The sequence below is a fragment of the Calonectris borealis genome, chromosome 4 (genome assembly GCF_964195595.1).
Source record: "Calonectris borealis chromosome 4, bCalBor7.hap1.2, whole genome shotgun sequence".
Lineage (NCBI taxonomy): Eukaryota > Metazoa > Chordata > Aves > Procellariiformes > Procellariidae > Calonectris > Calonectris borealis.
Window position 1 is genome coordinate 43,476,502 of NC_134315.1, and position 27,684 is coordinate 43,504,185.

Consider the following 27,684-nt stretch of genomic DNA (forward strand, 5'->3'; position numbering starts at 1 on the left):
TGGCTTTAAATTAACACTTGAAAACAGGTATTGGAGCCAGCAAGATGAAAAGAGACATGGAAAAACTATAGGTGCAAAATGGGATGTTCTTGCATGTGGGACTGGACAGCTTGGTAAAGGCCAAAGAAGGCAAGAAAGCAAAAATATACATTAAAAAAAATAATTAAAAAGATGCATTTGAAAGAGTTGAGTCAAGAAGGCAACAATATGAAAGAGAATGGACTAGAAGATTAAAAGAAGCAATATTGTCGTTCAAAAGGTTTGAATGACTAGGAATCTGAAGGGGAAATCTCAGGTATACCTGTACCTACTGGAGAATGTACACGTAAAGAACCCACTCGACCCAAATCTGCCTTGCAAACAAGTTGGCTGGAGCATATTAACAAGCTCCTTGTCTTATGTAAAGGCAACTTTTATTGGCAACCAAGTATGTCTTACAATACTAGTTCTTTGGGAGAACAAAAGTTAGACTGATAAAAGCACCTCTGTAGCACTAGACTTACAATTGCTGTGTAATTGGAGATTTTTCATAATAGTTTCTCATCTTGTCTTGGTTATTAATGTGACTCTTGGTTTGATTTAGGAACTGCATGGAAAGAAATAAAAAGATAGGTGAAGAAAAATCGTTTTTCTGTCTTTACTTGTAAGAAAATTGCAAATAACTGATGATTATTAAAGATCCTCTTATAATATGGGTCAAAATGATAGTAACTTCCAGTTTTTAAATTTTCTGTAAAGAAAGGCAAAAGTTGTTTAGGAAAGCTAGGCATAAAAACTGCTGCTGAGGTGTCCAAGCAGGCCAGCTTTTTCGGAGGTTGGTAGCGCTTTGGTTGTGCATGTAGACAGTTTCAGAAATCTTTGTTGTCTGTGCTACTACTAGCATAAACAGTACTTCTGTAAAAAGAAGACTTCGTGGCCTCTTGAAGGCACTCAGTGTCTGAGAACCTCAAACAGGTGAAAACGGCATAGATATTCTGGGTAAATTCACCTGGTTCACAGGGAAGCCCAGGCCACATCCCAGTCTCGCAGCCGGAGAACAGGGAATGCCGTGCTTGGAAAAAGGACAACCAGCAGCACTGCAGCGGGGGAGGCTTGGAAGAAAACAGAGATGCAGATGACCCCGTATGTGGTCCATTCATTTCCTTGGGAGGGGATTTACTATTTTTGCTACTTTAGCTTATGCTGGTTCTCCAAATGCAGTAAGTTATACAATGAACACTGTTTTATGCCAGTGTAAGCATATTTATATTTGGGCTTCTGCCACAGAAACTCCTTTTTAAAAGGAAATCAGATCTCGTGTTTCTGTGCAGGCATAAGTTTCTCTTGGCTTAAGCTCATGAAAAATACATACAGTTGCATATTGTCCGCTAAAAAAATAAGAGTAAAGTTCGAAATAAGGTGACTGAAGACAAAGCGTAAATCCAAAGAGGAAAATTGTAAGCGAATTCTGTAGGTTTCTAAGACAAAATATCTGGGTTAGAAGAAGAAATCTGAGGGGCCCGATCCTCATATATATGAATATGCATTTTTTCATATTCTTGTTAAGCTGTTTGTTGTGATGTCATCATATATTATTAATTTTATTTTCTTTAAAGGAATCTGACGTGAAATTTATGTATATCCATACATACATTAGCCTTAGCTAAAAATGAATTTAAACAGTTTGTATATTAGCAGTAGCATTAGAAGTTCAAATATTTTTGCATAGGATTTTGCATAAGGACTGAGGGGATAATTCTAAGAAACCTATTTTGTGTGGAGTTTTTCTGAATTTTATATTTTAATTTCCTAAAATGGTTTTTGTCTGGGTTTTTTTTTGTTGCTTTCTCAAAGAGCTGGCAGCTGTAAACCTAAGGGTAGGCTGCAAAGTTTTTCTTCCAAAGCCTTCCTTTCATGTTTAGCCAAGTGAGAGACACGGAGTGAAATGTAAACTCCGTCTCAGCGTATCCGCATGGCCTTCTCGCCTGGTGAACAGCCAGAGGGGCAGAAGGGGGCTGAAGCTGCCCGAGGCTGCTAACCGCAAGGCCCGGAAGGCACCGGCCATGAGCCGCGGCTCCCAGGTTGCTCGGAGGAGGAGGAACGTGAAGATGGTGCTCGAGGGCCCTTGATACCGTACCCCTGAGAACGGCGCTCCCCATCGCACCCGCTCCTTCTCACTTCATCCTCCCCCGGGACAGAAGGAAAAGGCATTCGCTTTACTTCTCTCGCGAGTCGTTCAGCCGTTTCTCTTTCATCCCTGGCAGTTTGACTGAGAACGAAGTGTGTGATTTGTTGAACTTTGTTCTGTTTGAAATTACGGACTGGAACCATTTTTATTTAATGTGGGAAACAAGCTTTGCAGAAACTCAACCTATACGCTGGGAAAGGAGCTTCCTATAAAATATAAACAGATGTTTGTGCATTTGAGCAAAGGTTTGTTCGTGGGAGGCTTTGTGCTAAACTGCATAAATGCAATATCGAGTTCTAACAATTAAATGATGACTAATTGATGAGTTTGATCACTTTGACATGATGTTTTTAAAAAGATACTTTTTCCCAACTGTATTTTATACACACAACTAATATTCAAGTTCTTTCTCAGTACAGAGACATAGAAAGCTTTCTCCCCGGACAACGGGGTGATTCCTGGGAGAACTCCAGCTATTCCCTCCAGTGCAAGAGAGATGTGTATGTCTTGTAGTAGCCATAATCACTTGGGGCCCATTTTCTACCAAGTAATTCCTTGGCTCATAATCACTGAAGGGCTGTAATTTTTTTTGTTTGTTTGTTTATTATTGGGATGGAAATGGATAGCAAGCAGCGTTTCCTCTCTTGTGTAGAGGTGTGTTTCTTTTTGCTTCCAACCTGCCCTCTCCCCCCCAGCTCTCTCTCTGCAGTTGTTCTTACTGCATCTACACTGACTGCTTCCTTCATTCTGTCTGTTTACTCTGCAGAGAGCACGTAGGACTAAAAAATACATACATACAGTATTTTTTAATTCTTCTGTTGTGGCCATGAATTTCCCCCTCAATCAGTTGGGGCCCACAAATTCTCTAGTTGATGTCTTAGTCTTTTTCCCTATCCCGGTTTATACAGAGTATGCCAGTGGTGTTTACATTCTGCACTGATGCAGTTAAGTGCGATCATAAAGAAAAATATTGTTTGCTTCAGTCTGAAGATCACCAGTTTTTGTGAACAATTGCATGGATCCTGCTAATATAATAGTTTTAGTACCCATCCCAGGTGCAGTAGAAGGAACTGTGATTTTCCTGTATTCATAGGTAAATCATACTCATCTGTACCTATGTATGTACATACAGTTGTCCCTTGACTGTTTGGTATAGAAAGAAAATTATTAAATAAGCTAATCTTTAAGATATTATTTATCCATTCATTAAATTATTAATTTGTTTCTAAAATCATACACAAAAATTAAAGATTTCCAAACAAATTGGATTGTATTGAAAGACAAAATTTTAAGTGTTAAATGGAAATAAATTATCAAGCACTCTGCCTTCTGACCAATGAGACAGACTCGAAGTGGTAGTTCCTTCTGAGAATTTCCTTGCATTGTGTGTGTACCTCTTGAGATGTTGCAAGAGCAACTCCAATTTACAATCTGAGCTGGAGAAGACTTGAGAGGAGAGACATACCATGGGATAGATGTGGCGACTAATATCACCAACATTGAATTTCATTAAAATTTGCCTATTCCATAAGGGATGGCATTAAAGATGTGAAATACTGTGCTCTAGTTGACTATAAATGGTGTCTTTGCTATGAAAAGACTGTCTTAGTAATGCAGGTTACTGCTGTTTGCATCATTGAGGGGGTAAGCTCCCCTGTAGGTATTTAAAGTTGGAGGGAAAAGAGAGTTTTGAAGGCAGTTTTATGGCTCACTCTTGCAAAATGTGGAGGCACAGACGGGGCAAGTGAAAAATAATACCTGCAGTGTATATAAGGGAGGATGACACAGTATTATATTGTAACCCTTCTGACGTGCATTCAAGAGCAGCACCAATGACGTGTAGTTTTCAGATATTATGGAGGAATCAAGTGAAGAAAACCCAAGGGTACACACCTTCAACAGATTTTTTTCCAGTAATTCTCTTTAGCTGTGTTTTTAAATAAATAATTAAAGTAAAAGGGTTGTTCCAGGATGAAATATCTCACCTCTAATAAAGTGAGATTTGTTTTTGAAGCTGAAAAACACCTCCCTTACGTCCTCATCCTTCGGATTCTGTGCCCGTGAAATAAATAGGGTGAGGAAAATAATAAGAAAGTCAGGCAGAAAACATGCCTTAAAGGTCTTATAGCAAATTTTTTATTCTAGTGCTGTATTTTCTTGCAGCATTTTTCTGTCAGATCTCTCAAGTGGTCAGGATACTTTGCAGTTTGGGTTTTTTTTAATGTTTAAGCTTAGTGAATTAGTACATGAGGGTTAAAGTATTATGGTTTTTTGCCTCGCTTGTGTCTAGCCATGTTGTAGCATTACTGAAAATCATAATGAAATTTAGGGGGATATTAAGACTGGATAGAACTGAAGCTGTTCCTACACATTTGGGTAAAATCAGTAAAATCATTGCAATAAAATAATTATATTGTATATAATTTTACTTTGCAATTTTATACAGTTTCATTCATAGTCTCCCAAAGAATGTAATGTAAATTCTATTTGGTTATACTCATCTAATTCTAGTGATTTTTTTTCTTCTTCTTCTTTAGGGTGTACCTCAGTTACCATGTGCCAAAGCATTGTATAACTACGAGGGGAAAGAACCTGGAGATCTTAAATTCAGTAAAGGAGACATCATCATTTTGCGTCGACAGGTGGATGAAAATTGGTATCATGGAGAAGTCAATGGCATCCATGGCTTTTTTCCTACCAATTTTGTTCAGATTATTAAACCTTTACCTCAACCTCCGCCTCAGTGCAAAGCACTTTATGACTTTGAAGTAAAAGACAAGGAAGCAGATAAAGACTGTTTACCATTTGCAAAGGTAAAAACAGAATAAAATTATTATTTTCGTTTAATAATTTCATACTCTTGGATAAGAAATAATAAGACTGTTCTGTAGTCTTGTCTGCATTTTTTTAATGGAGCTGCACAAATATGGAAAGGGCAAGTAATTCTGCAGGTATTTCTCCTATGTTGATTAGTTTTGCTTTCCTTCTCTTCCTAAATTACATATAATTTCTCTGAGGTTTTATTTTTGAGAATGCAATTTTTCATAATTGCAGTAGTAATGTTCTTAATTTATGAGACATAACCTATGTAATGAATTAAAAGTGTTCCATCTTCTAAAGAAACACTCATTTTAAATTGTTGAAGTTGGTACTATTTTCAGCTTTGCATTTAGTAAGCAACATTTTTAGGATCTAGATACGAGACACAAAGTACTACTAAACTTTGTCGTTCTGAAATATTACTAATTGCCTTTTGGAAAATATGATGTTTCTTCTTATATTGTTTCTACTGTAATTAATTTTCTGTCTTGCAAGGCACATAATGATAAAGAGTTTTAACATGAATCAGAGCTGTTCCTTTTTTTCAGTTTCTGATTCTTTAGTTTATCAGATTGCACAGAAATGTTGCAACATCAAATGTGAGCTAATCACTTTTCTACCCTTGCCTATTAAAAATGAAAAGGATGGCTAAAATTCTAAAAAGGAAAGATATTAACATGTGGACAGACAATGCTTATTACAACACAGAACAGCAATACTGGAGAATGATTGGCGTTAGCGTGCATATTTTGATTAACTTGCTGGCAAACTTTTTTTTTTTTTAAATCTGCAGTCTCACTTGAGTAAGCATATATGTTTCCAAATATTTTAACTTGCATATGAAACAATTAGGTATCTCAGTATAAGCGAGAGCAATGTTTAATGTGCACGTACATCCTTTTTTTATGTAACATTCTCAAAACCATATTTAATCCAAATGCTCCGTGTAGATGTGAAAGAAATCGTATCACTTACCAGTGTTCTTAAGTAGAAAAGCAAGATCTAGGGAAGATTAGGTAATGAGTCAGTTGAGAAGGACGAAGATTGAGGTTCTGTTGATTAATGCCAAGGACTTAAAGGGGGGCTGATGAATACCATGGACTGAACAGGGCAGGAAGTCTGGCAGTAAGGACAGATTTCAGTTGGCTGAGATTAGCTGCGGACAGTTAGCTGACCTCTGACAAAATAGGAAAAGGAACTGCTGGAACCGACTTCAACCCCAAAAGCGGCATGTTCTTGTTACAGAGGGCCTTTTCTGCGGTTCTTGTCCATGTACCGCCTTCTCTGATTAGCCATGCGTTATGGAGGGAAATTAAATTAGAAGTTTAATTAGAGCTGGGAGACATAATCACTGCATGTTCACACAGGATGATGTTCTGACTGTAATTCGCCGCGTGGATGAAAACTGGGCAGAAGGAATGCTGGCTGACAAGATAGGAATATTTCCAATTTCATATGTTGAGGTGAGTAAAGTTGGGCCCTCAGTAAGGTTGTGTATTTCATTTTCTAAGAGGAAAAATAATCAGTACCGGTGATGAGTCTAAAATAACCTGAGATGTAAATAGTCTCAGACCTAAAATAATCTAAGATCTGTGTGCTTATTTTGAGAAAGTTAATTCCTTCAGCAGTTGAACCAGTGATTTTTACTTAGCTATTTGATACCTGTTTTCACTGAATGGAATTGGAGTGAAAGTACTTGGAGGCAGTCACTGTATTTTCTTCTTAATACTGAAGTCATGCAGTCAATCACAAACCACACTTAACCGCAAAATGAAAGCAATCAGCAAGTCGGAGAAATAGTAAGCTTTGCGCTGTCCCTAATACCTGCCTCTCAAAACCAAATTGCACAACTAGAAAGTCAGAGAATATAGGCTGTTGTTCAGCAGCTAAAGGATTGACTTTTACATCCAAAAGACCCTTATATAAAATCTTCTGTATCTTCCTGCATTTCTCATATGTGATATGATAATTTACAATGAGGGGTAGCAGTTGAGAAAGTTTCCCCAACCTTTTAACAGTTGAAAGCTATATCTTCTATCTAGAAGAACGTATGTGATTAAGAACAGTGTGTACAGCTGCAACAATGATTATTAAAATTTGCATTACAGAAAGATACAGAGGTTTGGAATAATGTTTGTCTTTTTCTGATAGGTATGCTATGGATACTTGGTAAGATACACTTCTCCCACTGAAGAGATTTTATTTAAATAAGTGAGGCAGATCGATGAAAGCAAAAAGTATTTTCACATTACCTGTGGGATGAGAAATATGTACCTCAGGTCACAGAAGAAATGTGTAACCATACTCAGAATCAAGTCAGGTTTTATTTATTCAATTTCTGAATGCCCTGATGTGATGGGAAATTTTTAAAAAATGATTGTGTTCAACCAACATAGAATTTTTTTTTTTTTTAAAGGAAAAACCTGTATATTCATTTTTATAGGTTGATGTAAGGATCAAGTTGATATAAGGATCTGTATATCTGGGGATAGAAACTTTCACATGACTGAAAAAAACAACAACAAAACCAAAAGAGTTTCAACCTGCTTAGTGCAATTCTGGCTTCAGTTTAAGAAGTTTTTAAAAGCCAGTTTAAGAAGTTCTTGCCCCTGGCTCTTCCTAGCTCCTTGCAGTTAACTGCCCCGTCAGTTCAGCCAGTAAAGGTTTTTGTGGTGCTTTTTAAAACTAAATCACTTAGCCAAGTTAGAAAAAGCCCTTTCCTAGGGCTGCCACTTGGGCTAACTATTTAGCTAACAGCTCTGTTTCCATCTCTACAAAAGTTTGCAAAATGGAGATACACTCCTGAAAAAAATTATGTAAAAGTGATAGTCGGTCACAAAATGTACTTCACTGTTGATGTTTTCAGACAAATTCCATCAACTAAGAAAATGTATCTTCAATTAAACCTTTTAGAACAGGCACAAGCACTTATGTACACACTCGCAAATCCCCACTAAAATGATATGGGAAATCTAGAATGATAAATAATATCCAAAGAGATACTTCAGATCAGACAGGTGGGGTTTTTTTTATTATATACTAAACCGAAACACATGCTGTGGTGAAGAGCAGTGAGGTATGCAGAAAACTATCAATTTGAATTTTGAAATACCTGTTTTCTGAGATTATATAACTATTGTTCTGGAAAATATGCAGACAGTTGATAACAAGTATAACAAGTATATCAAACCATTGTTACGTATGATATTATTAAAGACACCGAAGATGAGAAGTAATTCATATTTTCTAGGTATTTTTTTTTATATGGCATTTTTAGTTATATTTCCCAATCCTGTAATTATTGCCTATTTTTGTCGTAATGACAGACATATCTTTGCCTTGTGTATGTTAGTCCACAACCTCTTTTTTTTTTTCTTTTAAAAATGTGAATTAGTAGCTGCATTTACTGGAGATTTTCTGAAATCGTTAACTTTAAAATGAGTGTAGTCTGCAATGTTTATTTTGTATAGGTCTGACACTTGCGATGTTTCTTGTACGATGAGGTCACAGCATAAACCTTACGTATGTTGAAGTCCATGAAAAATTCTGATTATATTTGAGGACAACTTTTTACCTGGAGGAACAGTTTATGATTCAATGATTGCTAGTCTGCTCTATTCTTTTATATCGCTTTCACTTACTGAATTTGTGGTAATAATAAAAGCTAAGACTGAAAACATTTTGAGAGGAATTTTAATAGTGATTCCATTAAAAGTATAGTTTGTTAACTGAGTCACAAAACATTATGTGTTTATCTGTAGACACATAGCAGTGTGAAAAAATTACTTCTATCTGCAAATGAAAAATAAATAATGCAAAACATAGTAAAAAATGAAATTCTACTTTCTAAGAAGTGCTAAAACCAAACAAACCCTCTTACTAAAGTAAGACCTGATTAGCATATCTAAATTACTAGACTTTTGACTGATTGAATTTCAACGTGCTTGCATTAAAAGCAGGTCAACCAGGTTCTTGCACAGTGACGAATTAAAATGCAGTGAGTCTAGAAACTCATATGATTAAGTTCATAACACTTATGTTTATCTCTGTTCCAAAAAGAAAGATTAATCAGAACTAAACAGATAGTATTAGGATTTTTCTATGTGGAGTACATTTCTGGGTACAATATACATTTCTTAGAAAGACCTAAAATTTGACATTTTTTGGTGGTTTAGCAGTTAGTAAACACACTCCAAATCTAAAAAGGATTTCAATTTTTACAAGTTATTCAGCACTTATACAGAACAACTAGAAAAATACAAACGCCCAGAGTAGAAAAAGAAAAATCAGGGAAAAGGAATCACTTTTCAATCAAAATGTCAGTAGAAAATAATGACAGCTTTTGTTTTCCCAAGTTAACATGAACAACTGGCAAACACCTTTGTATTAATCCAGCTCTTCTAGCTTTATTTATAAACAATCTTATAGAAATGTAGGGGGAAAAAAACCCCAAACGATCTAAACATTCACTGTATTAGAATTTTAAGTTCATTGGCATGTTATACTACTGCATCCATCAGTTAACATGACATTTTAATCAATGGGAACATACAATTTTATGTATCTGGTGTGTGAGGTTGGGGTTTTTTATTAGCCTCTCCTGTACCAAACAGGAGTGTTTCAAAACATATTTATTTTTTGTTGTGTCTATACATTTTAGATTGGATTTTAGGCTGGATTTCTAGCATGGTCTTTTTAACGTTGTACTTAATAGGCTAAACTTTGTCTATCACTGTTAAATGATGTGATCTGATTTAAAGTGCTTAGAAAAAAAAATCAGACTTTTGTAACAATACTAACTCAGAAGAATAAGATAAAACCTTTTATGGGAACTTTCCTCTACTTTTTGACTGTTTTGCCTGACTGGACCTTAAAACAGAAAATTTATGTAAAAAGTGAATGTTGTATATTATGCCTGAAAACCGAGATTGTTAATTTTGAGTAGAAAATTATAGTCTAGTCCCCAGTATATTTGAATGTGATAATCTCAATGTTATCATTCCAATGACAATTTCTGAGCATCATAGTTTTGATTAATTTCCCTAACAAAAACTGCAATGCAGAACTATTTCATTTGTTTAAAAAATTAGCATAAACGCATCTTTGCTCATGATTGTGATCTGTTCAACATTTGTGAAATTATTCTTCCACTGGTTTGGACAAAATACATTTGTTCCGAAACTTTAATTGCAAAGCTGAATTTAGGTTTCTAAGCTATTGCCTATCCTCCAGGATGATGCTTAGCAAAAAATAATAATGTCAAATAAGGACAATGTTTACCTTAGTTCCACTTATACTTTACTCCTTTGTTTCCAAATATATGTGAAAGTGAAATGTTGTCTAGAAATTTGACTAATAATAGTGTTGGTCCTGTGGAAAAATAACTCCTTGACGTACGGTGATGTAGTAAAATTGCATAAATAAAAATTTTGGATGAATATGAATAGAAAGATCATTTGAGGGAGAAGGGATCACTTCAGAAAGTGATGCTATTTAAATTCTAACTACCTACGTGTGAGTGAAGAACACCTGAATTCGTTTGTAAAGTAAGTATAGTAAAGCACAACTATAAGAGACCTTGAAAGAAGTGTTGCATGGTAGTCTACTTGATAATTTCTCCAGACGGCTGCAAGCAGGCAGAAACCTGTCTGCTAGCCTTGACCCCTGCTGCAGCACTGAGACGCGGCTCAGCCGGCTGCCTCTGTCTTGCCCCATTTGGAAAGTTGTTCTGTTTCCTGGGTTTTGGCAGGAAGGGGAATTGGATTTCAGGCTACCTGTTACAGCAAAGATTTTGCTGAATGGGAAAAACAAGTAAGAGTGAATGTAAAAGTTAAAGTAAAGAAGCTTCAGTTCAAATACATCTGTTCGGGAAAACAACTGATGCAGAAAATGTGGGAATAGATACAGGGGTATCTGTTGCAGAAAGGAATGCTGTATTGAAACGCTTTATAGCATGAGTGGGATGCATTCCCATGGTGACCTTGAATGGTTGCTAGCCATTTCATTAGAGAATGCATGCAAGTTCTTCATTTCTTTTCTCAAGGAAGAAGTAAACTGTACTCTGCAAAGTATTTTGCCACTATTACTGTCCTCAGGTTGCTTCTATGAAAAGGCCAGTAATCAGTTCACTTCCATGTTAAGGTTCATGCTACTGTCCTGTGCTTTCTTCTCTACATGAGAAAGCTCAGTACGTTGCTTATATTTGAATCAGTCTTGAATCAATCCCATGGGCGAGCCTTAACTTTTCTCTAATAGGTTGTTCACTGTATAGAAGTAATCAGATTCTGCAGGCATTAATAGCTTCAGGAGGTAAACAAACATAATTAGGTGTAACAGGTACCTCGGGGTACTTTTAGCAGCGTGGCTTTTGGTTTTGGTTTTTACTCCTGGATGATCCCTTAACTATTCTTATTAGGTAGTTCTTGTTTTAGAAATGAGTACTGCTTTTCTTTCTCTGATCTGTGTAATTTGTGAACAGGCTCTTTGCTAAATAAGGGAGTAGATTAGGTAAGAATAGAAGTGGTTGCAGCCATTGTATAAGACAATATGGAATACACAGATTCTCAGGAAGAATATGAAGAATTTCAATCTGAGTTGGAAAAAATAAAATGTGCAAAATACATAAAATGATTAGTCTTTGAAAAGCCTACGTGTTCTTCCATGATGAAGGATAAGACCCTGACAAGATAAGTAGCAGAGTAGGCTTTTTTTGGTTTATTTTCTACTTGTTTCGTATCCTTAGCCTCATATTAGTGTTCTGTGATAAAATAATGTTGTTTTCACCGGTCTGTTAAAAGTACGTTCGCTCAAAATTTAAAATTTAATAAATAAAAAAAAAATTATCTATATAATGGACTTGCAAGTTAATTGGAGAAAGCTGTATGGTTATGTCTTCTGTACTATACAAGTGGTACAAAATTATTTTGTCCGTATGATCCACGTCCAGTATTAGCAGGAAGGAAAATCTAATGTCCACCTTTTTCTTAGGAATGTTTACTACTGTGACCTTGTCTTCTCTTATCCTTCCTGTTCTCTTCAGCCGCCTTCTAAAGGACCAACAATAAGAACATTTAGGAAAAAATTCTACATTCTCATCTTCGTATCCTTTTTCAAATCCCCCGTTATGCCCCTCTTCCACTGCAGTATGTTCTAGGTAGTTCTTCCTCTTCAGGCATTTAATAATTTTCCTGCTGTTACATCCTAGTAGGTTTTTATGTCAATTCCTCATTGTTCCAGTAGTTCTAGTTTTGAACTTTGTCTATTTCTTCTGTATATGCATGGAATTTCCTTCCAGATCTCATCTTTCAAGTACCACTTGAAAACCTTTTCCATATTAAAAAAATATATATTCTTTATTCTTTTGTACCACTTTATATATAGCTACTTGTCCTCAGAGATACGAAAGTGTTCAGGGTATAACTTGTTATCATTTGTGGGAGCTGCATTTAAATCGGTGTTGATGCTATCAGATTAATGATGTGTTATTGTCTAGTAAAGTTTTGATGGGGTAAAATACTGCTTTAAAACTCTTCATGAGCATAGTAGGTATCTTAATTCTTGTGGAAAAATGGGTAAAATAAATAGAAGAAATAATATGCTGAAGAACAGAAATAGTACTGTTCCTTCATCCTGATGTTCTTCAGAAAAGATTTTTCCCCTCTTCGTAATTGGCTACACTTATCCAAGTAACAGTATTCATATTTAGTGGTACATATTAACATTAGTTAACTTGTTCAGAAAACTGGTGCTGGTGTTATTTCAGCTCATGAATAAATGAGAGTTCTGACATTATTATTTCCAATAGCTCTAAAATATAAGTAAGATTTTCTGGAAATAAAGGGTTTGTGAAAAATGTAGGAGTTTTCGTTTGTTTGTTTGTTTTCCCCTCTCTTACATAGCTTGCATTTCATTGTAAGAAGAAAATGTGTGGGATTCCATATTTCTTCATTGGAAAGGAAGGATTTTTTTGCATTTAATATAATATTGTTGTAACAAATTAACAAATAGAAAATTTCATTGTGAACAAAAATTCATTAGCTAAGCTTAAAAAAAGAAAAATCCATTTGCAAGCTCTTAGGCACAGAGATGCTACCTCTGCATTAGAAAATTCAGAAGCTGAGAAGATATTTCCACAAAATTGCCAATACGTTTCTTTTCTCCTTATACTGTCTTATACTTGAATAGCTACTTGTTGTCAGGCAGTATACTGATCTAGCTGGGTCTTTAGTCTGTCCTGCTATGTTCTTAAACCTGCATTTAGGAAGCCTGTTTTTTACTACTGGTAGTGTTAAAGATATGTGCATAAATAACCAGGGATACGAGGAGGAATGTCTTCAAGAGCCCACATGCAAAAGTGTGGGCTTATGTTGTACTCACAAACAGAACAAAAAAGGCGTAAAATGAAATGAACATTCAAGAAATTTTGCAATACTGATTTTTATATTATAAGGTCAAAGGGGACCACTGTGATTTAGTCTGACTTCTAGATAACACAGGCAGTGGATATTGCTGAATTAATCCATGGCTGGACTAGAGCATAATGTCCTTTCTTCATTGAAATCTTACCTCCACACCAGCCCAACAGTAAGTGTGTTACGTTTGTAGTGAAAAACTTGTCACTGTGTAATGACTAATTTGTAGAGTAGGTCAGTATGTCACAGTTTTAAGTTGCATGGTTTAAATTCTATGATATTATGAATAAAAGGAAAGATTTTTTTTTGTTATATTCAGGTGACTTTTATAAATAAAAAAATACTCATGTGTGACTATCTTTTGTAGTTTAACACAGCAGCCAAACAGCTGATAGAATTGGATAAGCCCTCAGGTTCTGCTGTTGACTCTGGAGAAGGTACCTCTGGGACAGCCCACAACAATTCAACCCAAAAGCACACCGATACTAAGAAAAACACCAAAAAACGGCACTCTTTTACCTCCCTCACTATGTCCAACAAGTCTTCACAATCTTCTCAGAATCGCCACTCAATGGAAATTAGTCCTCCTGTCCTCATTAGCTCCAGCAACCCAACCGCAGCAGCCCGCATAAGTGAGCTGACGGGACTTTCCTGTAGCGCCCCTTCTCAGGTAATTTACATGAAATCAAATATAAATAATGTGTGTATTTTTTTTTAAATAACTATAGAGGCTTCTGATCTTGTCAGATTACTTACTTCAAATTATTAATTATATGTAATTAACATTCATGTACACTTTCACGAAGTTTATCTTCCAACATGACAGCATTTAAGGAAAACATTTTACAACACTTCTTATACAATGATAGCAAATATTTTTGGTCTTGTAAGCTAATTTTTTTTCATAGTTGTTAATTTCTTAAGTGCCACAAAGATTTTTATTAAACTGTGGAAACTAGAAACTGGAGTGATTTAATTTCTTGGGTTTTTTCTGAATGGAATATAATATTGGATATTAATAAAGCGCATGCAAGTAAAAGGTAAATTCAACTTGAAAATTACATGAATTCCAGGAATGTACCATATTAATCTTATTGTGATAAGTAGAAATATTTATCTGGCTTTATTTATTTGTAATCTCCTGTTTCTTCAAAGCTTTTAGTTACAAGCTACACTAGTTTGTGAACAATTGTCTGTTTCACATAGAGATTACATTTTGGGAGAAGAGATAGCAATGGAGACTAATAAGTGTTGGTGTCATTTTACATGAGCTAGTAAATATGTTTTATTTGCATGTCTTTGGGATCTGACAACCTTTTATGGAAAAAAAGAAAACTGACATTGGTAAAAGTGTGTTTCACGTTGCTAGTTCAATATATCTCCAAAGTTTCTGAAATGTCAGGGGAAAAAAAGAGTGAGCAGTGTGATCCAATACTGTTTGTATGAGTATCTAATAAAAAATTAGTTCTAGTCTAAAGTTACAGATAGTAGAGTACTGGTGATTTTGACCATGAAGCTTACAGCTGTGTCAAAACCAGCTCTTATTAAACTACTCAGAACTGACTCTGCTGGTTTTTTTTTCTTTGACAGGTTCATATCGGTACTACGGGACTAATTGTGACTCCTCCTCCTAGCAGCCCAGTCACAACAGGGCCTTCATTTACCTTCCCATCAGAAGTTACCTACCAAGCTGCTCTTGGTGTAAGTACTGTGTAAGAAAACTCAGCCTTCCCATTTATTTTTGGTCTGTACAGTCTTTTTTTTTTTTCCTCAAGTTCTGATACACTGATTTGAAATGATGATTTTATAATGATTGTCTATGTGATAAACAATGGAATAAATTGAACTACAGCAAAATCATTATTGATACAATAATGTTTGCATCCTGTCATACATATCCATTTCTCCAGCTTTCCTCTGTCATTTCTCTGTAGTAAACACAAGAAGCATACTTCCTTCTAGAACAGTGTTTCTTTCCAGCATGAGTAGGAAAGAGATTATGCTGGGGGGGGAGGTTAGGGGAAACAAGCAAGATCTTACAAAAAAACATCAACTTGAGACCACAGCTGCCAGGTATTTCTGTCTTGCTTAACTCAATATTATCAAGATTCCCTGAAATAAGTTTCAAACCTCTGCTTTCTCCTAATTAAATAAGATGATTTTTGTTGTGTGTATGCCTGTGGCAGATGAAGAACATATCTAGCATGTCCAAGTTAGGTTCCTGGAGATCAATATGAAAAACTGTTGCAAATGGCCATCTTTTAGAGGAAGGAATAGATTGCAGTGCTGTTTCCTTTGGACAAAGAAAATGACATTGTCTTCAAAAAGTGCAGGATTTCATTCCAAAACCAACTGAAATTCTTTATCTTGCTATGTTTGTGGTGGAGAAGCTCTGGAATGTCCTATATCATACCGCACTTATCAGAGCCTGACCTTGACTGCAGTAGAGGATACCAGTGGATACCAGTTTTCAGAGATATTCAAGGGAACTTAATAAGCCTTGATTTTGATCATAGGAATTCTTGAAATTTAATTCTTGTTTCAAGTCCAAAAATCGTGCCCCTAACCTTTGGGGGGGGCACAGTTGAATAATAAATCTCCACTTAGTTTAAAAAAAAAAACAAACAAAAACCAAACCACTAAAAAAACCCCCAACAAACAACCCAAACAAAAAAACCCAAGGCTTGATCTTGTTTAGGTGTCTAATTATGCTTGCAGTCTTTTAAAGCAAGTAAAACATGATGAATAGCCTTGCTGCTAAATTTGTCTGGTTTTGTTTTCAACTTTTGGCACTTGGATCATTTTACACATTTGTCTGCAAAATTGAAGGCAGAATTGTCTGTCTTCTATTATCAACTTTTTGTTAAGTAAATGCTTAGGTGTGGCTTGGTCACAGCTGAGAGGCTGCATTTTGACAACATTCTTTGGGACTCCTACATTTTTCAGTCCTTAAAATTATGATGCTGTTGTTCTCTGAATTATCTCCAGTACTTCCTTCTGGCATGGTAAGCACATGGTAAGCTCATTCCAGAACTGGGTACAGTACTGCACAGTCATTTTCAGTGATGAAAATATTGATAGTATGACCCTTTTACTTTTATCCTGTTAGTCTGATGTTTATATCTTGAGAATTTGCATCCATTCATTTGGCCTGAGTGTAGCACAAAGTTTACGTTCAGCTAAATATCCACCATGATCCCACAAATTTTCATCGTCAATAATGATGTAATAATTGCTGTCATCCAAGTAAATGTATTTTACATTCTTTGTTCTTCAGACAGATGACCTTCTTATTGACAGTTATACAAAGAGTGTGCTTTTGCCCTGTCTTACTGAATAATGGAGGTTGCGCTGTCCTTTTATTGTTAACAACTCCTTCAATCTGTGGATCATCTGTGCAATCCTACTGTTAAATGTATGTTAATCTCCAACCAATTAATAATCTCCTTATATTTAGATTCATATTTTAATGTCACAGAGTGGTTGAGGTTGGAAGGGACCTCTAGGAGGTCATCTAGTCTAACCTCCCTGCTCAAGCAGGGCCACCTAGAGCCAGTTGTCCAGGACGGTGTCCAGATAGCTTTTGAATGTCTCCAAGGATGGAGACTCCACAACCTCTCTGGACCACCTGTGCCAGTGCTCGGTCATCTTCACAGTGAAAAACTGTTTCTGATACTCAGACTGAACCTTCAGTTTCTGTTTCACTGGGCACCACTGAAAAGAGCATGGCTCTGTCATCTTTGTACCTTCCCTTCAGGTACTTATATACATTGATGAGATCCCCCTGAGCCTTCTCTAGGCTGAACAGTCCCAGCCCTCTCAGCCTTTCCTTATAGGAGAGATGCTCCAGTCCCTTCATTATCTTAGTGGCCCTTCACTGGACTCTCCAGTATGTCCATGTGTCTCTTCTATTGGGGAGCCCGGAACTAGACACAGTGCTCCAGGTTTGGCCTCATCAGCGCTGAGGAGAGGGGAAGGATCACCTCCCTTGACCTGCTGGTAAGACTCCTCCTAATGAAGCCCAGGGTACCGTTACCCTTCTTTGCCACAGGGGCACATTGTTGGCTCATGTTCAACCAGGAAGGATCCCCAGGTCCTTTTTCTGCATACAAGGTGTATCTAATACTAGAAACAATTAGCTGTTTATGTACTAATCCATGTCATCTTTTACACTTCTTTCATCCTGTCCTTCAGAAAATACCTGTGAGAACTGAGCAAACAAAATCAGTTTTGTTATCATTTGTGCTGTTAGGCAGAATACAAGTCTAGCTAACATATATGCTGCAAACATTGAGTAATTTATTTGATTTGTGGATGAGATATATTTTGGAGAAGATGGGGTAGGCAGGATTCAAAGCGTAATTTCAAAAGTTCTGTCAGAAGTTGCTCTTTTTTTTTCCTCTCGATAACAAACACTTTTTTTATTATTAAGCATCAGTAGTTCTTTCTTTGATGCCAACATGGAAAAATACTTTATTTTGGTGCTGGTGCAAAGTCATTAAACCACCTCGGGTGCTTTAGTTGCATAAGCTTGTTCAAAAGCGATCTCACCATTGGTACCCACAGGAATTAAATTACAGTGCTAAATGCAGCATGGAGTGAAACTCCTGCCACATGATCGTCCTGTATCCTGGAGTGCTACTTTCTCTTTGTGATAACCATGTTCCTGGTTATGTTTCCAGTTAGGCATATAATTCCCATTGAGAATCTGAGTTATTCTCTGCCACCCTCTTTAAAAAAGTCGATAACCTTCTGTACATAATGTTCTGTTTCTTCTTGACTTGTTTTCAGCATGACTAAAATACAGGCTGGCAGCTCAGGCTACAGTCAAGTCGTTCCTATGTTCTTTTGCTATAGATGATATTAGATGATGATGCAGTTTATAGTCACAGACTGTGAAGTGTGTCTTTTACGTCTACTTTTCCTCTTGCTTCATAAACTCTGGTTTTAATTTTAGAAATGTGCAAAACAGTTGTGACCGGTTAAGAGAGGAAGTGATGTTCTTGTCTCTTTAGATGTTTCCCTTCTGGAAATATCCTCCCTGACATTCTGAGGATTAATTTTAAGCTGCAGAACAATTGTGATTGTATTATTTAATACATCAGAAGTGGTTGGCTTGAGTCCTTTTGCTTTTGTATTTTTTACTTTTGTAAGTATAAACTCCTGCATTTCTCTAAGCTTCTCCCTTGAGTTTTTTTTTCATTTCTGAATACTAAGCAAATGACAAGGGAGTTGATAGGAACAGGGAGAGTTTCTCATTAGCATGGAGATGGTTTAATTGGATCTTCGTCCTGTCAATCGTTTTGGTGTTTATAACACTATTTAAAGTAATTGATTGTTCTTTGAGAGCAAGCTGTTTATGCAACTTCTTTTACTTCACGCCAAACTCAGATTAAGGGAGGAATAAGACATCAGAGAGGATGAGCGTGATTCCCCAACAGTGAAGAGGAGAAGGATATATTCCTTTACAGAAATCCTGAATTTATGCATATTTGCTACATTTATCTATCCTGAATCTAGAAGCAAAGAAAAGCTAGTGTCTTCTCTTATCTTCTGTAAGAAAGATGGCATTTTTATTGTTAAGAGGAGATACTTTGAGCTGTCTTTTTGGGTAGCAAGTTTCTCTAAGACAGTTGAGATTAATTCCTAGCCCAAAGGAGGCTGTGAGTCTTTTACCTGTGTACTTGTATAGGATCACATTTTAATTTGTTACATTGTTACTTTGGGAAATATTATGTTGGTTCAAAAAATGCCAATTGTATTAATTTTATTTTGTCCATAATAATCTTTTGTAGATGCTATTTGGTACCAAATGTTGTATGAAGTAAGTAATTTACAAATTTGCAGCCAAAATTGACGCAAACAAGACTTAGGAATGAGAGTGCTTTTGTTGAGTGACCATATACACTATCTGGTGCTTGTATCACTTAAGCAAATTTTAATTAGCGTTCAGAAAACCTGTGATAATTTATTTTAAAGTTTTATTTTACAGCAGCAGTTCTTTAGCCTAGTTTTTTAGCCAGCAGCATTAATTCTTGTTTTGTGTTTTGAGGTTTGATTCTTTGAAATTGAAGAAGCTGTGAACTGAGACAAACTTCTCACAGCTGAGGCTTTTGACTGTGATATCATCACTTACACTGTTCTCTGGGACTTCAAACCACAACTTTGCCCTTAATGGGGGCATTAATTGGTCTGCTCTTCTTGGCCACTGGCATTTTTGAACCTTGTAGGTGCTTAGTATATTTGAAGTTCTTTATAAAAATATAAATAGCAGATGTCAAGTTCAATAGTTGTTGGGTGAAAATATGCACATACAATTATCTTAGGGCTCATTTACTTGGGAGGAAATTCTTGGATGTAATTTATAAGGTAGTTATCTAATGGAGGAGATCTAGTTGCCATAGATTTTGCTGAAAAAACTCTTAAAGGAAGTATGTGATTTGAACCATGATATGGGAAAAACAGAGACAAAATATACCACAGCAAAGTTAGAGTTACATTCAAAAGCAGCAGAAGAAAAACAGAATGTAGCAACAACAGATAACTTAACCTTCCTTTCATTCTGCCTTTACAGTCTCTTGCAAAGTTAAAAGTATTTTGGACTGCAATCCACCTAGATATCCATATTGCTACTTCGGCAGATTGAATATGTTGACTTTGAAATGGTGTCTTGGCATGTGCACTTAACTAGCAGAAATAGATGGTTTATATTTGGATGGTTTACATTCACTTACGTGCTGAAGGTTTCAAAACTTAAAAAAATCCCTGTTTTTTCTGGTCCTGTTCTCTTGCCCTCACACACAAAAAAAATGCCCCTGTATGTCGAAGTATATAAGGTAGCCTGAATTATTATTAATGAGGCACAAGCTGTGAGGGTTATAGTGTACTGATGGCATTTAGTGCTCTCTCATGTAGTTCCAGCTGATTCAATAGTGTAAGTCAGTCAGGAGGAGGTTTAAGTAAGAACTGTCTGAGTTTTAACCAACAAAAATTCAAATCAACTTTTGTTGGGAAGAGGAAGCAGCTGAAAGAAACGATGAGGTTTTGTATTAGAGGCTTGTTCTTGATAACATGTATTTATAATTTAGGAATTTTGTTAAACATGAGCCTTAATTTGTTAGCCCTCAGGGGATTTTGCAAGTCATGTATTTTTTCCTAGACCTTGTGGGAGCAAAGACAGTTAATGAATGTTTTTTTCCACAGCTGTGCCTTTTGTTGTTCTTTGGGTGAGTTGATTATTGATCTTCAGTTGACTGATATGGGAATGCAGCCTAATTATATTTAAACCTAGAAGTATGTATGAGTTTCTACAGCATGAGTATAGGTACTATTTGAAGCTTTTACATAAATTAAGTATCAAATTATTTAATGTTTCATCTTCCAATTAATAAAAAAATTATCACTTATTTGCTGTTTTATATGCTTGAAAGTACATTTATTGTCTGAAAAGTAGTTGCAGAAACTTTCAATTTTTCCCCCTCAACTACCTAAAATAAAAATACTCTAATTATTTTGATAAGGATATTTTATTAAATCACGTGGGGTTTGCATATATTTTTTCACTGAATGTTGAATATGGGAACCATCAAAACTAGCTTGTGCTCTAGAGGTAGGTATGTTTCTCAATAGGTAGAAAAATGGTTACTTGCCCAGAAATCATCTTGAGAACTTGGTTAGAGCATTTGGATCTATTTTATCGAGTTGTAGCAGTGCAAGCTGAGGAGCGTTAGTCCTCTAAAGCCTATCAGGTAGTTGATTTAGATTTCTAAGTACTTGCCAAGTCTTTAGGAGTTTAATTGGGCTGTGGCTTACTGCAGATTTCATTACCATAGTAATAGACATGGGAAGAGGAGCAGAATAAAGCAGAATAAAACAGAGCTTTTTAAAATAATTTTAATAATTTTTAATAATTTTTAAATAAAATAGAGCTTAAAATAGTGCCTTTATTGCAGCTACAAATTCAATGTATATTGTGCGTTCATATTAAAAAATGCAACACCCAGCATTTATACCTTTAGAGATGCAGGAAGTGTGGAATCATGACAACCTTGATATTGTGCATGAATAGGTTTAATTTTAAAGATTTCCATCCTAATGTGGGTTTACAGGTTCTACCACGTATAAAGGAATTTAGATGCCTAAAATAAGATTTGAATTTATATTCTATAGACAGGTTGCCTAAAAGTTAGATGCTCACGTTTAGCTTGGCTTCAGCTAAGACATTTGTTGAAGCTGACTGGGAGGGGGAAATAACTTCTGCTGTAAAGCAACTGAAAGAGAAATGTTGGTATTTCAATATGAATTATCAAGATATTTTAAAAAGATTGTTGGATGGATGGGGATCTAGAATGTGAAGGAAATGCAATTGCCATTCTTGTAAATAACTCAACTATTAGCATCAAAGCTCACAATGGTGTTTCTCCTGCAGGTCATGTCTGCTTTGTGTTAGATACAGGAGACCTATTTGGTCATAAGAAATTGTTAATGTACAATCAGAAAAAAAGCTTTAAATGAAATAGGAATATTTCACAATATACCATGCAATTTATATCATAACTAAGCATAAGAATTTCGACTGAAAAACTATATGAGTTAATCAGTTTTCTCTAGATTTGAAAGCTTTTAATCATGCAGTTCTTTACTTGTCTTGACAGCGTAAGACTAGTTCAGCGAGCTGTCTTTTTATTAACACTTTCACCAAATGCAGCGAGGTAATAATCACACAGTGTAGAACTAAAACTTATTTTCCTTATAGGTTTTTGTTTAGAAAAACAAACAAAAAAACCTTTATAAGTAGGCTGTTTGAGGGGAATTAAAATGACGTTCAATTATATATTTTCCAAACTGATAATGTAATGCTGTGCATTTATATGCTGATGTACTGGAAGAGCCAGGCAGTATTTCAGGACATTTTGTTAATTTATATTTTTGTTACATGGTCTTTAATCCTGAAGTGGCATGGTTTAGTTTTGTTTCAGTATTAAAGGATTGCATTAAGTCAAAGATCATGTTTGAAATTAATTCAGTTTTACATTTTCAAATGTTGGAGGTTTTTTATTACTCTTTTTGTGTGCGTTGTAACACAAATAATTATTTTTGGAAGGGGGGAAGGAAGCGTTCTCCTTTTGTGAGAGACTTTTCCCAGGAGTGTTCAGTACACAAGGTCCTAAAGAATTGTCTGAGGCTTTACAGAGCAGAAGGTAACAATTGCTCCATTGATTCTCAAAAGGCATAGAAGCCTGTAGGCAGGACCCCCATTACGATCTGCCTGTAAAGGAACTGTGCCTTTTTACTGGGGTGTTTGTTAAAGATTACCAATCTTGATAATACTGAATTTCAAAAGCTAACTCTTTAAACTGGAAGAATAGGAGAAAGTGGTAACAATAGCTCAGTGACTGTGGTCTCATATTGTGCTCGCTTTTGTAACCCATACATCAAAAGAAAATTTCCCCCTGAAGGGGTGGTTTTGGGTGCACTGCTGCTGAATTGTGTATTATGTTTCAGCTTCAGGGTACAAAAACAATCATGTTTTGAAGTACAGTCAGCAGTAGGATGCAAAATCTACCTCCTGGAAGGCTTCTGAATTTTTGTCGAGACCTATCCTAAAGATGTTATAATTAGAAACAATGCTTTCCATTTTTCCTGTGCTGAGACATTGCTTGTCATTTGCTTAATTAGCTGCCAAGACTTCAAGATTTTAAATTGGAAAAAGAGAAATACACACAAACCTAACTCTCGAGTTATATCATACCAGTAGGTAAAGGAATACTGAACTCGGCTGGTTTTTTCCCATTTCCTTAGAATATCATAGGGTTTTTTTGCAGCTGATTCAACTCATCAAACAATATTGATCATCTGTTGCTATTTTTTTTGTTCTCATAAAATCAGAATATGAATCCCCCACTTCCGCCACCACCTCTCTTGTCTGCTGCAATCATTGCATCGGCGTCTTCTGGACCTCAGTCTGCCGGTGTAATACAAAGGCCTACATCAGGATCAGCTGACCAAATAGCACATTTGCGACCACAAACTCGTCCAAGTGTGTAAGTAAAATTGAAACTTCTCGCCAGTCAGAAACATGGAACAAGATCAATAACTTCACATGTACTTATATCATGCCAGCTGGCTATGTTCTGCTAGAATTCCCAGAAAGCCAAGCATACAACTCAGAACAAAAGCAGCAAAACATACATAAAGGTGATATCCCCTTCATACTGAGGATTATTTATGTCTTAGGTAAATATAATCAGCTGGTGCTGCGTATAGAAAGGACTCACTTCAAAAATATAAAGTATTTACAATGCAGAAGATGAATGAATCCTTGAGTTAGTGATGAAGACTGCATAACTCGCAAGTGATAAACTCTGGAGTGAATTTATTCAATGTTTTCTGTTATGTATGGAATGAAAAGGCTGTTCTCGTATGGAATAACTTATGCCAAAACACAGAAAGCGCTGTATTTCATTTAGACTGTTATATTAGCATGTCATTGTCAGACTGCTTGTGTAAGTTGCGATTGAAATTTGATTGAAGATTCTGGAGTTCACTTAATTAGTGGGTGGCAATTTGGAATGAAGGCAGAAAGCTGCTAGTTAGCATTATGTCTTCACACTTGTAATACAAGCAAATGTGCGTCATCCTTCTGGGTGAAAATATTTTGTATATTAACATGTGCTGCTGACAACATATTTCTTCTTGGAAACTTCTTTGTGTGCAGCTTGGAGAATAAAAACGATAGAAGAAAAAATAAAATTCAGGAGTGGCTGAACCACCTAATAGGACACATTTGAATAATGCAAGGACTGCTTTTGTTCTGTGTCTTTATTTTTATCTTCCCACCAGGTTTCCTCCCACTCCAAAAGAGCACCCTTCTTGTATAGCAGGTGCATCTGGATTTGGGCTGTTCCTTTGGTGTCAAGCATTTTAACACTGCTTCTTATGGATTATTGTGCTTAGTGCAGTTAATCAAGTTCCCATCTCATTTATTCCCATCCTCCACCTTCAAAGGGTTGCTCTATAGGAGGATACTAATGAAATTTGGAATGATTTAACTAATAGGGAAGATAATGAACAGCAATTAAAGCACATCAGTTGCTTTCCCATAGAGCTTCAGTATGTGGCTTTGTAGATCAACCCTAAATCATGTGAAGTGAAGCCTTTTGTTGCCAGTGTGTCATATGTTGCCTTTAAAGCCTATTTTGGACTTGCTTTACCAGGTACCTATATTGCCTTTAAAGCATTTTTGCAGATAATGCAAAGTTTCCTAGGTGGTCAGCAAGGAACAAAAATATAATGCAAAAAGGAGAAGGATACAGTTAATGCTATTATTACTGTGCACAAGAGACAATTTTGACAAGAGAATGTTCTGTAAAGCTGCTTTTTTACCCTTGGGGTAACAAGGGGAGTGGGAAAGACTAGCACTGCAAGTAATTGTGGATCCTTTTTCCAAAAAAGGGATATTCTACCCATCTACCCCAATTGGCTACCTCTTGTGAAAAATATATTCTTTTTGAGAAAATGTCATTTATTAGAATGCTATTTCCCATAGGTCTGGATCCATAATTATATAAACGGTTTAAACAGTTTTCTTATGTTCAAACTGTGGCAGAAAATAGAACACTGTGGTGGTTAAAACAGTATCGCTTTTTAATGTGATAATAGGAAATTGTGCAATCTTATTTGAAGACTTCTCTAGGAATATTCCAGCATGCAACTGCAGGAGCTTCAGTTTTATTTTTACTTTTTTTTTTCCTAAGAATGTCTTTTTAAAAAGGAAAAACGCCGAAATGCTTGTGAACTCTCACTGTGATTTCAGATGCGCTGTATTATGCATTAATGTTGCTTAGAAGGAAAAAAAGGAAATAACCTTTACAAGTGGATAACTGGTAGCTACCTTACCCATAGACTTCAAGTTCTAGTAATGTATCTTTTTTTGGCACTGCAGTTGCACAGGGAGACTCCACTTTTGCAATTTGAAAAGTAGTTCTGATACTAGTCTTTCACTCCCAACTAACGGAACTTCTCCGTGCTCCCCACCCCTCCAAAAAAAAAGGAAGTTGGCATGTCACAAAGTGTAAGAGATACTAGAAGCAGGTGTAGGGAGAGAGAAGTGGGATATGCTGGGATCTGTAGCTGATAAACACCTATTTAATTAATTTCACTAACTTAAGAAACTGGACAATCTTATTAGAAGTATTGTACATTACATTAAAGTGCAGTTAGGAGGATGGTCATTGTTTCCCTTAATACCACCATAACTTCTGTTTTAATATTGCAACAGTATGATGGATCGACTAACACATAACCCTTTTTGCCATGTCTTCTCATCTCTGACTGAACTCTCTCTGCCAGAAAACACAAGTGATGTTTTCAATTGTTTTAGGTTTATCCATTGCATCTACTTTCCTGTCTTTTAGGTATATTGCTATATACCCTTACACTCCTCGAAAAGAAGATGAACTGGAACTGCGGAAGGGAGAAATGTTCTTAGTGTTTGAACGCTGTCAAGATGGCTGGTTCAAGGGAACTTCCATGCATACAAGCAAGATTGGTGTTTTTCCTGGAAATTATGTGGCTCCAGTTACAAGGTATATTTTTATACAAGTGTCTAAATAGTTTATCTAGTTTCAAGTCCAAAAATATTCTGTTCTTGTATTTAATGCTAAAATTGGATAATGGAAGAGCTGCGTGTGTTTGTAACTAGCTCATTTTTCAATTGTGTTTTAGTGTTTTGCTTTTAATTTTGGCAGGACAGCGACAAGTGCATCACAAACAAAAGTTCCCATGTCTACCGCTGGCCAAACGGGACGAGTGGTAACTATGGTCAGCCCTTCCACTGCTAGTGGAACATCTCAGAAGCTCCAGGGGAATGGTGTGGCAGTGAACTCCAGCACAGTACCCACAGCTGTGGTTTCTGCAGCGCATATCCAAACTAGTCCACAAACCAAGGTCCTTATGCATGTGACAGGACAAATGACAGTCAACCAGGCTCGCAATGCAGTCAGAACAGGTAAAAAAAAAAAAAATTTAGAAAAAGCTTTTTATGTGTGGTAGACTGTAGGGTCTGTCTGGGCAAGTGGCTGGAGTCAGGGTATGTGTAAATATGTGTTTGGTTTTTTAAGGCATTTTTAATGTCGTTTTTGAGAGTTGAATGCTTTCTGAAATGACAATATATCTCTCTGAATTGTTGAATCTTTTATTATTCTCCTCTAAGCAACTGTGTGTAGGTACATACTCCTATTGTTGGGAATTTATATGCGAGTACTTTAGGTGGAATTTTTTTTATTCCAGCAGTATCTGGGATGGGGGCATTCTTTGAGCTTCCCCACTTGTATGCAATTCATATAGTAATACAAGTGATAAGAACATCTGAGTCATAGCTTATTTTTTCATGTTAACTGCGTAGCAGCTACAGATTGCTCTAATTGTGAAGAGGGCTTTAAACTAAAGTTTCCGGGGGAGGGGAACCTCAATCCATCCTACGCCTACCGGTTTGATGCCAGTGCCAGCAATAGATGCCCAGAGCCTGGAGAAGGATCACAGGTCAGCAGGAGAACACCTGAAGAGCAGCACAAAGGAATTCCAGCCACTCCAGCCAGTAAGTCAGCTTCATCAGGGGCCCAACTTAAATGCCTCTATGCAAACGCCCGTAGCATAGGGAATAAACAAGAGGAGTTAGAGACATGCGCGTGCCTGCAGGCCTCTTATTGGCATCATGGAGACGTGGTGGGATGGCTCCTATGACTGGAGTGGAATGGAAGGATATAGGCTCTTTAGGAAGGACAAGCAGGGGAGACGAGGAGGGGGTGTCACCCTCTATGTCAATGACCAGCTGGAGTGCATGGAGCTCCACCTGGGGATGGATGAGGAGCCAACTGAAAGCTTATGGGTCAGGATTAAAGGGAGGGCAGGGACAGGTGACATTATAGTGGGGGTCTGCCACAGGCCACCCGACCAGGAAGACCGAGCGGATGAGGCCCTCTATAGACAGATAGGAGCAGCCTCACGTTCACAAGCCCTGGTCCTCATGGGGGACTTCAACCACCCCAATATCTGTTGGAGGGACAACACAATAGGGCATAAGCGATCCGGGAGGTTCCTGGAATGCGTTGATGATAAATTCCTTCTCCAAGTGATAGAGGAGCCAACGAGGAGAGGTGGTATGCTGGACCTTGTTCTCACCAACAAGGAGGGGCAACAAGGTGGGGAATGTGAAGCTCCAGGGCAGCCTTGGTTGCAGTGACATGCAATGGTGGAGTTCAAGATCCTTTAGGCACCGAGGAGGGC

At 36.7% G+C, this 27,684-nt stretch overlaps 1 protein-coding gene across 1 annotated transcript in view; it reads left to right on the forward strand.

Annotated features, from left to right (window-relative positions):
- SH3RF1 (SH3 domain containing ring finger 1) overlaps nucleotides 1-27,684 on the forward strand; it is a 92,953-nt gene that overhangs the window by 46,910 nt on the left and 18,359 nt on the right. Inside the window, exons 3-9 of the mRNA XM_075149358.1 lie at nucleotides 4,705-4,980; nucleotides 6,355-6,450; nucleotides 13,766-14,068; nucleotides 14,989-15,099; nucleotides 23,287-23,441; nucleotides 25,815-25,985; nucleotides 26,148-26,407. Coding sequence (XP_075005459.1) covers nucleotides 4,705-4,980; nucleotides 6,355-6,450; nucleotides 13,766-14,068; nucleotides 14,989-15,099; nucleotides 23,287-23,441; nucleotides 25,815-25,985; nucleotides 26,148-26,407 — 1,372 coding nt within the window. The remainder of the gene's footprint in view (nucleotides 1-4,704; nucleotides 4,981-6,354; nucleotides 6,451-13,765; nucleotides 14,069-14,988; nucleotides 15,100-23,286; nucleotides 23,442-25,814; nucleotides 25,986-26,147; nucleotides 26,408-27,684) is intronic.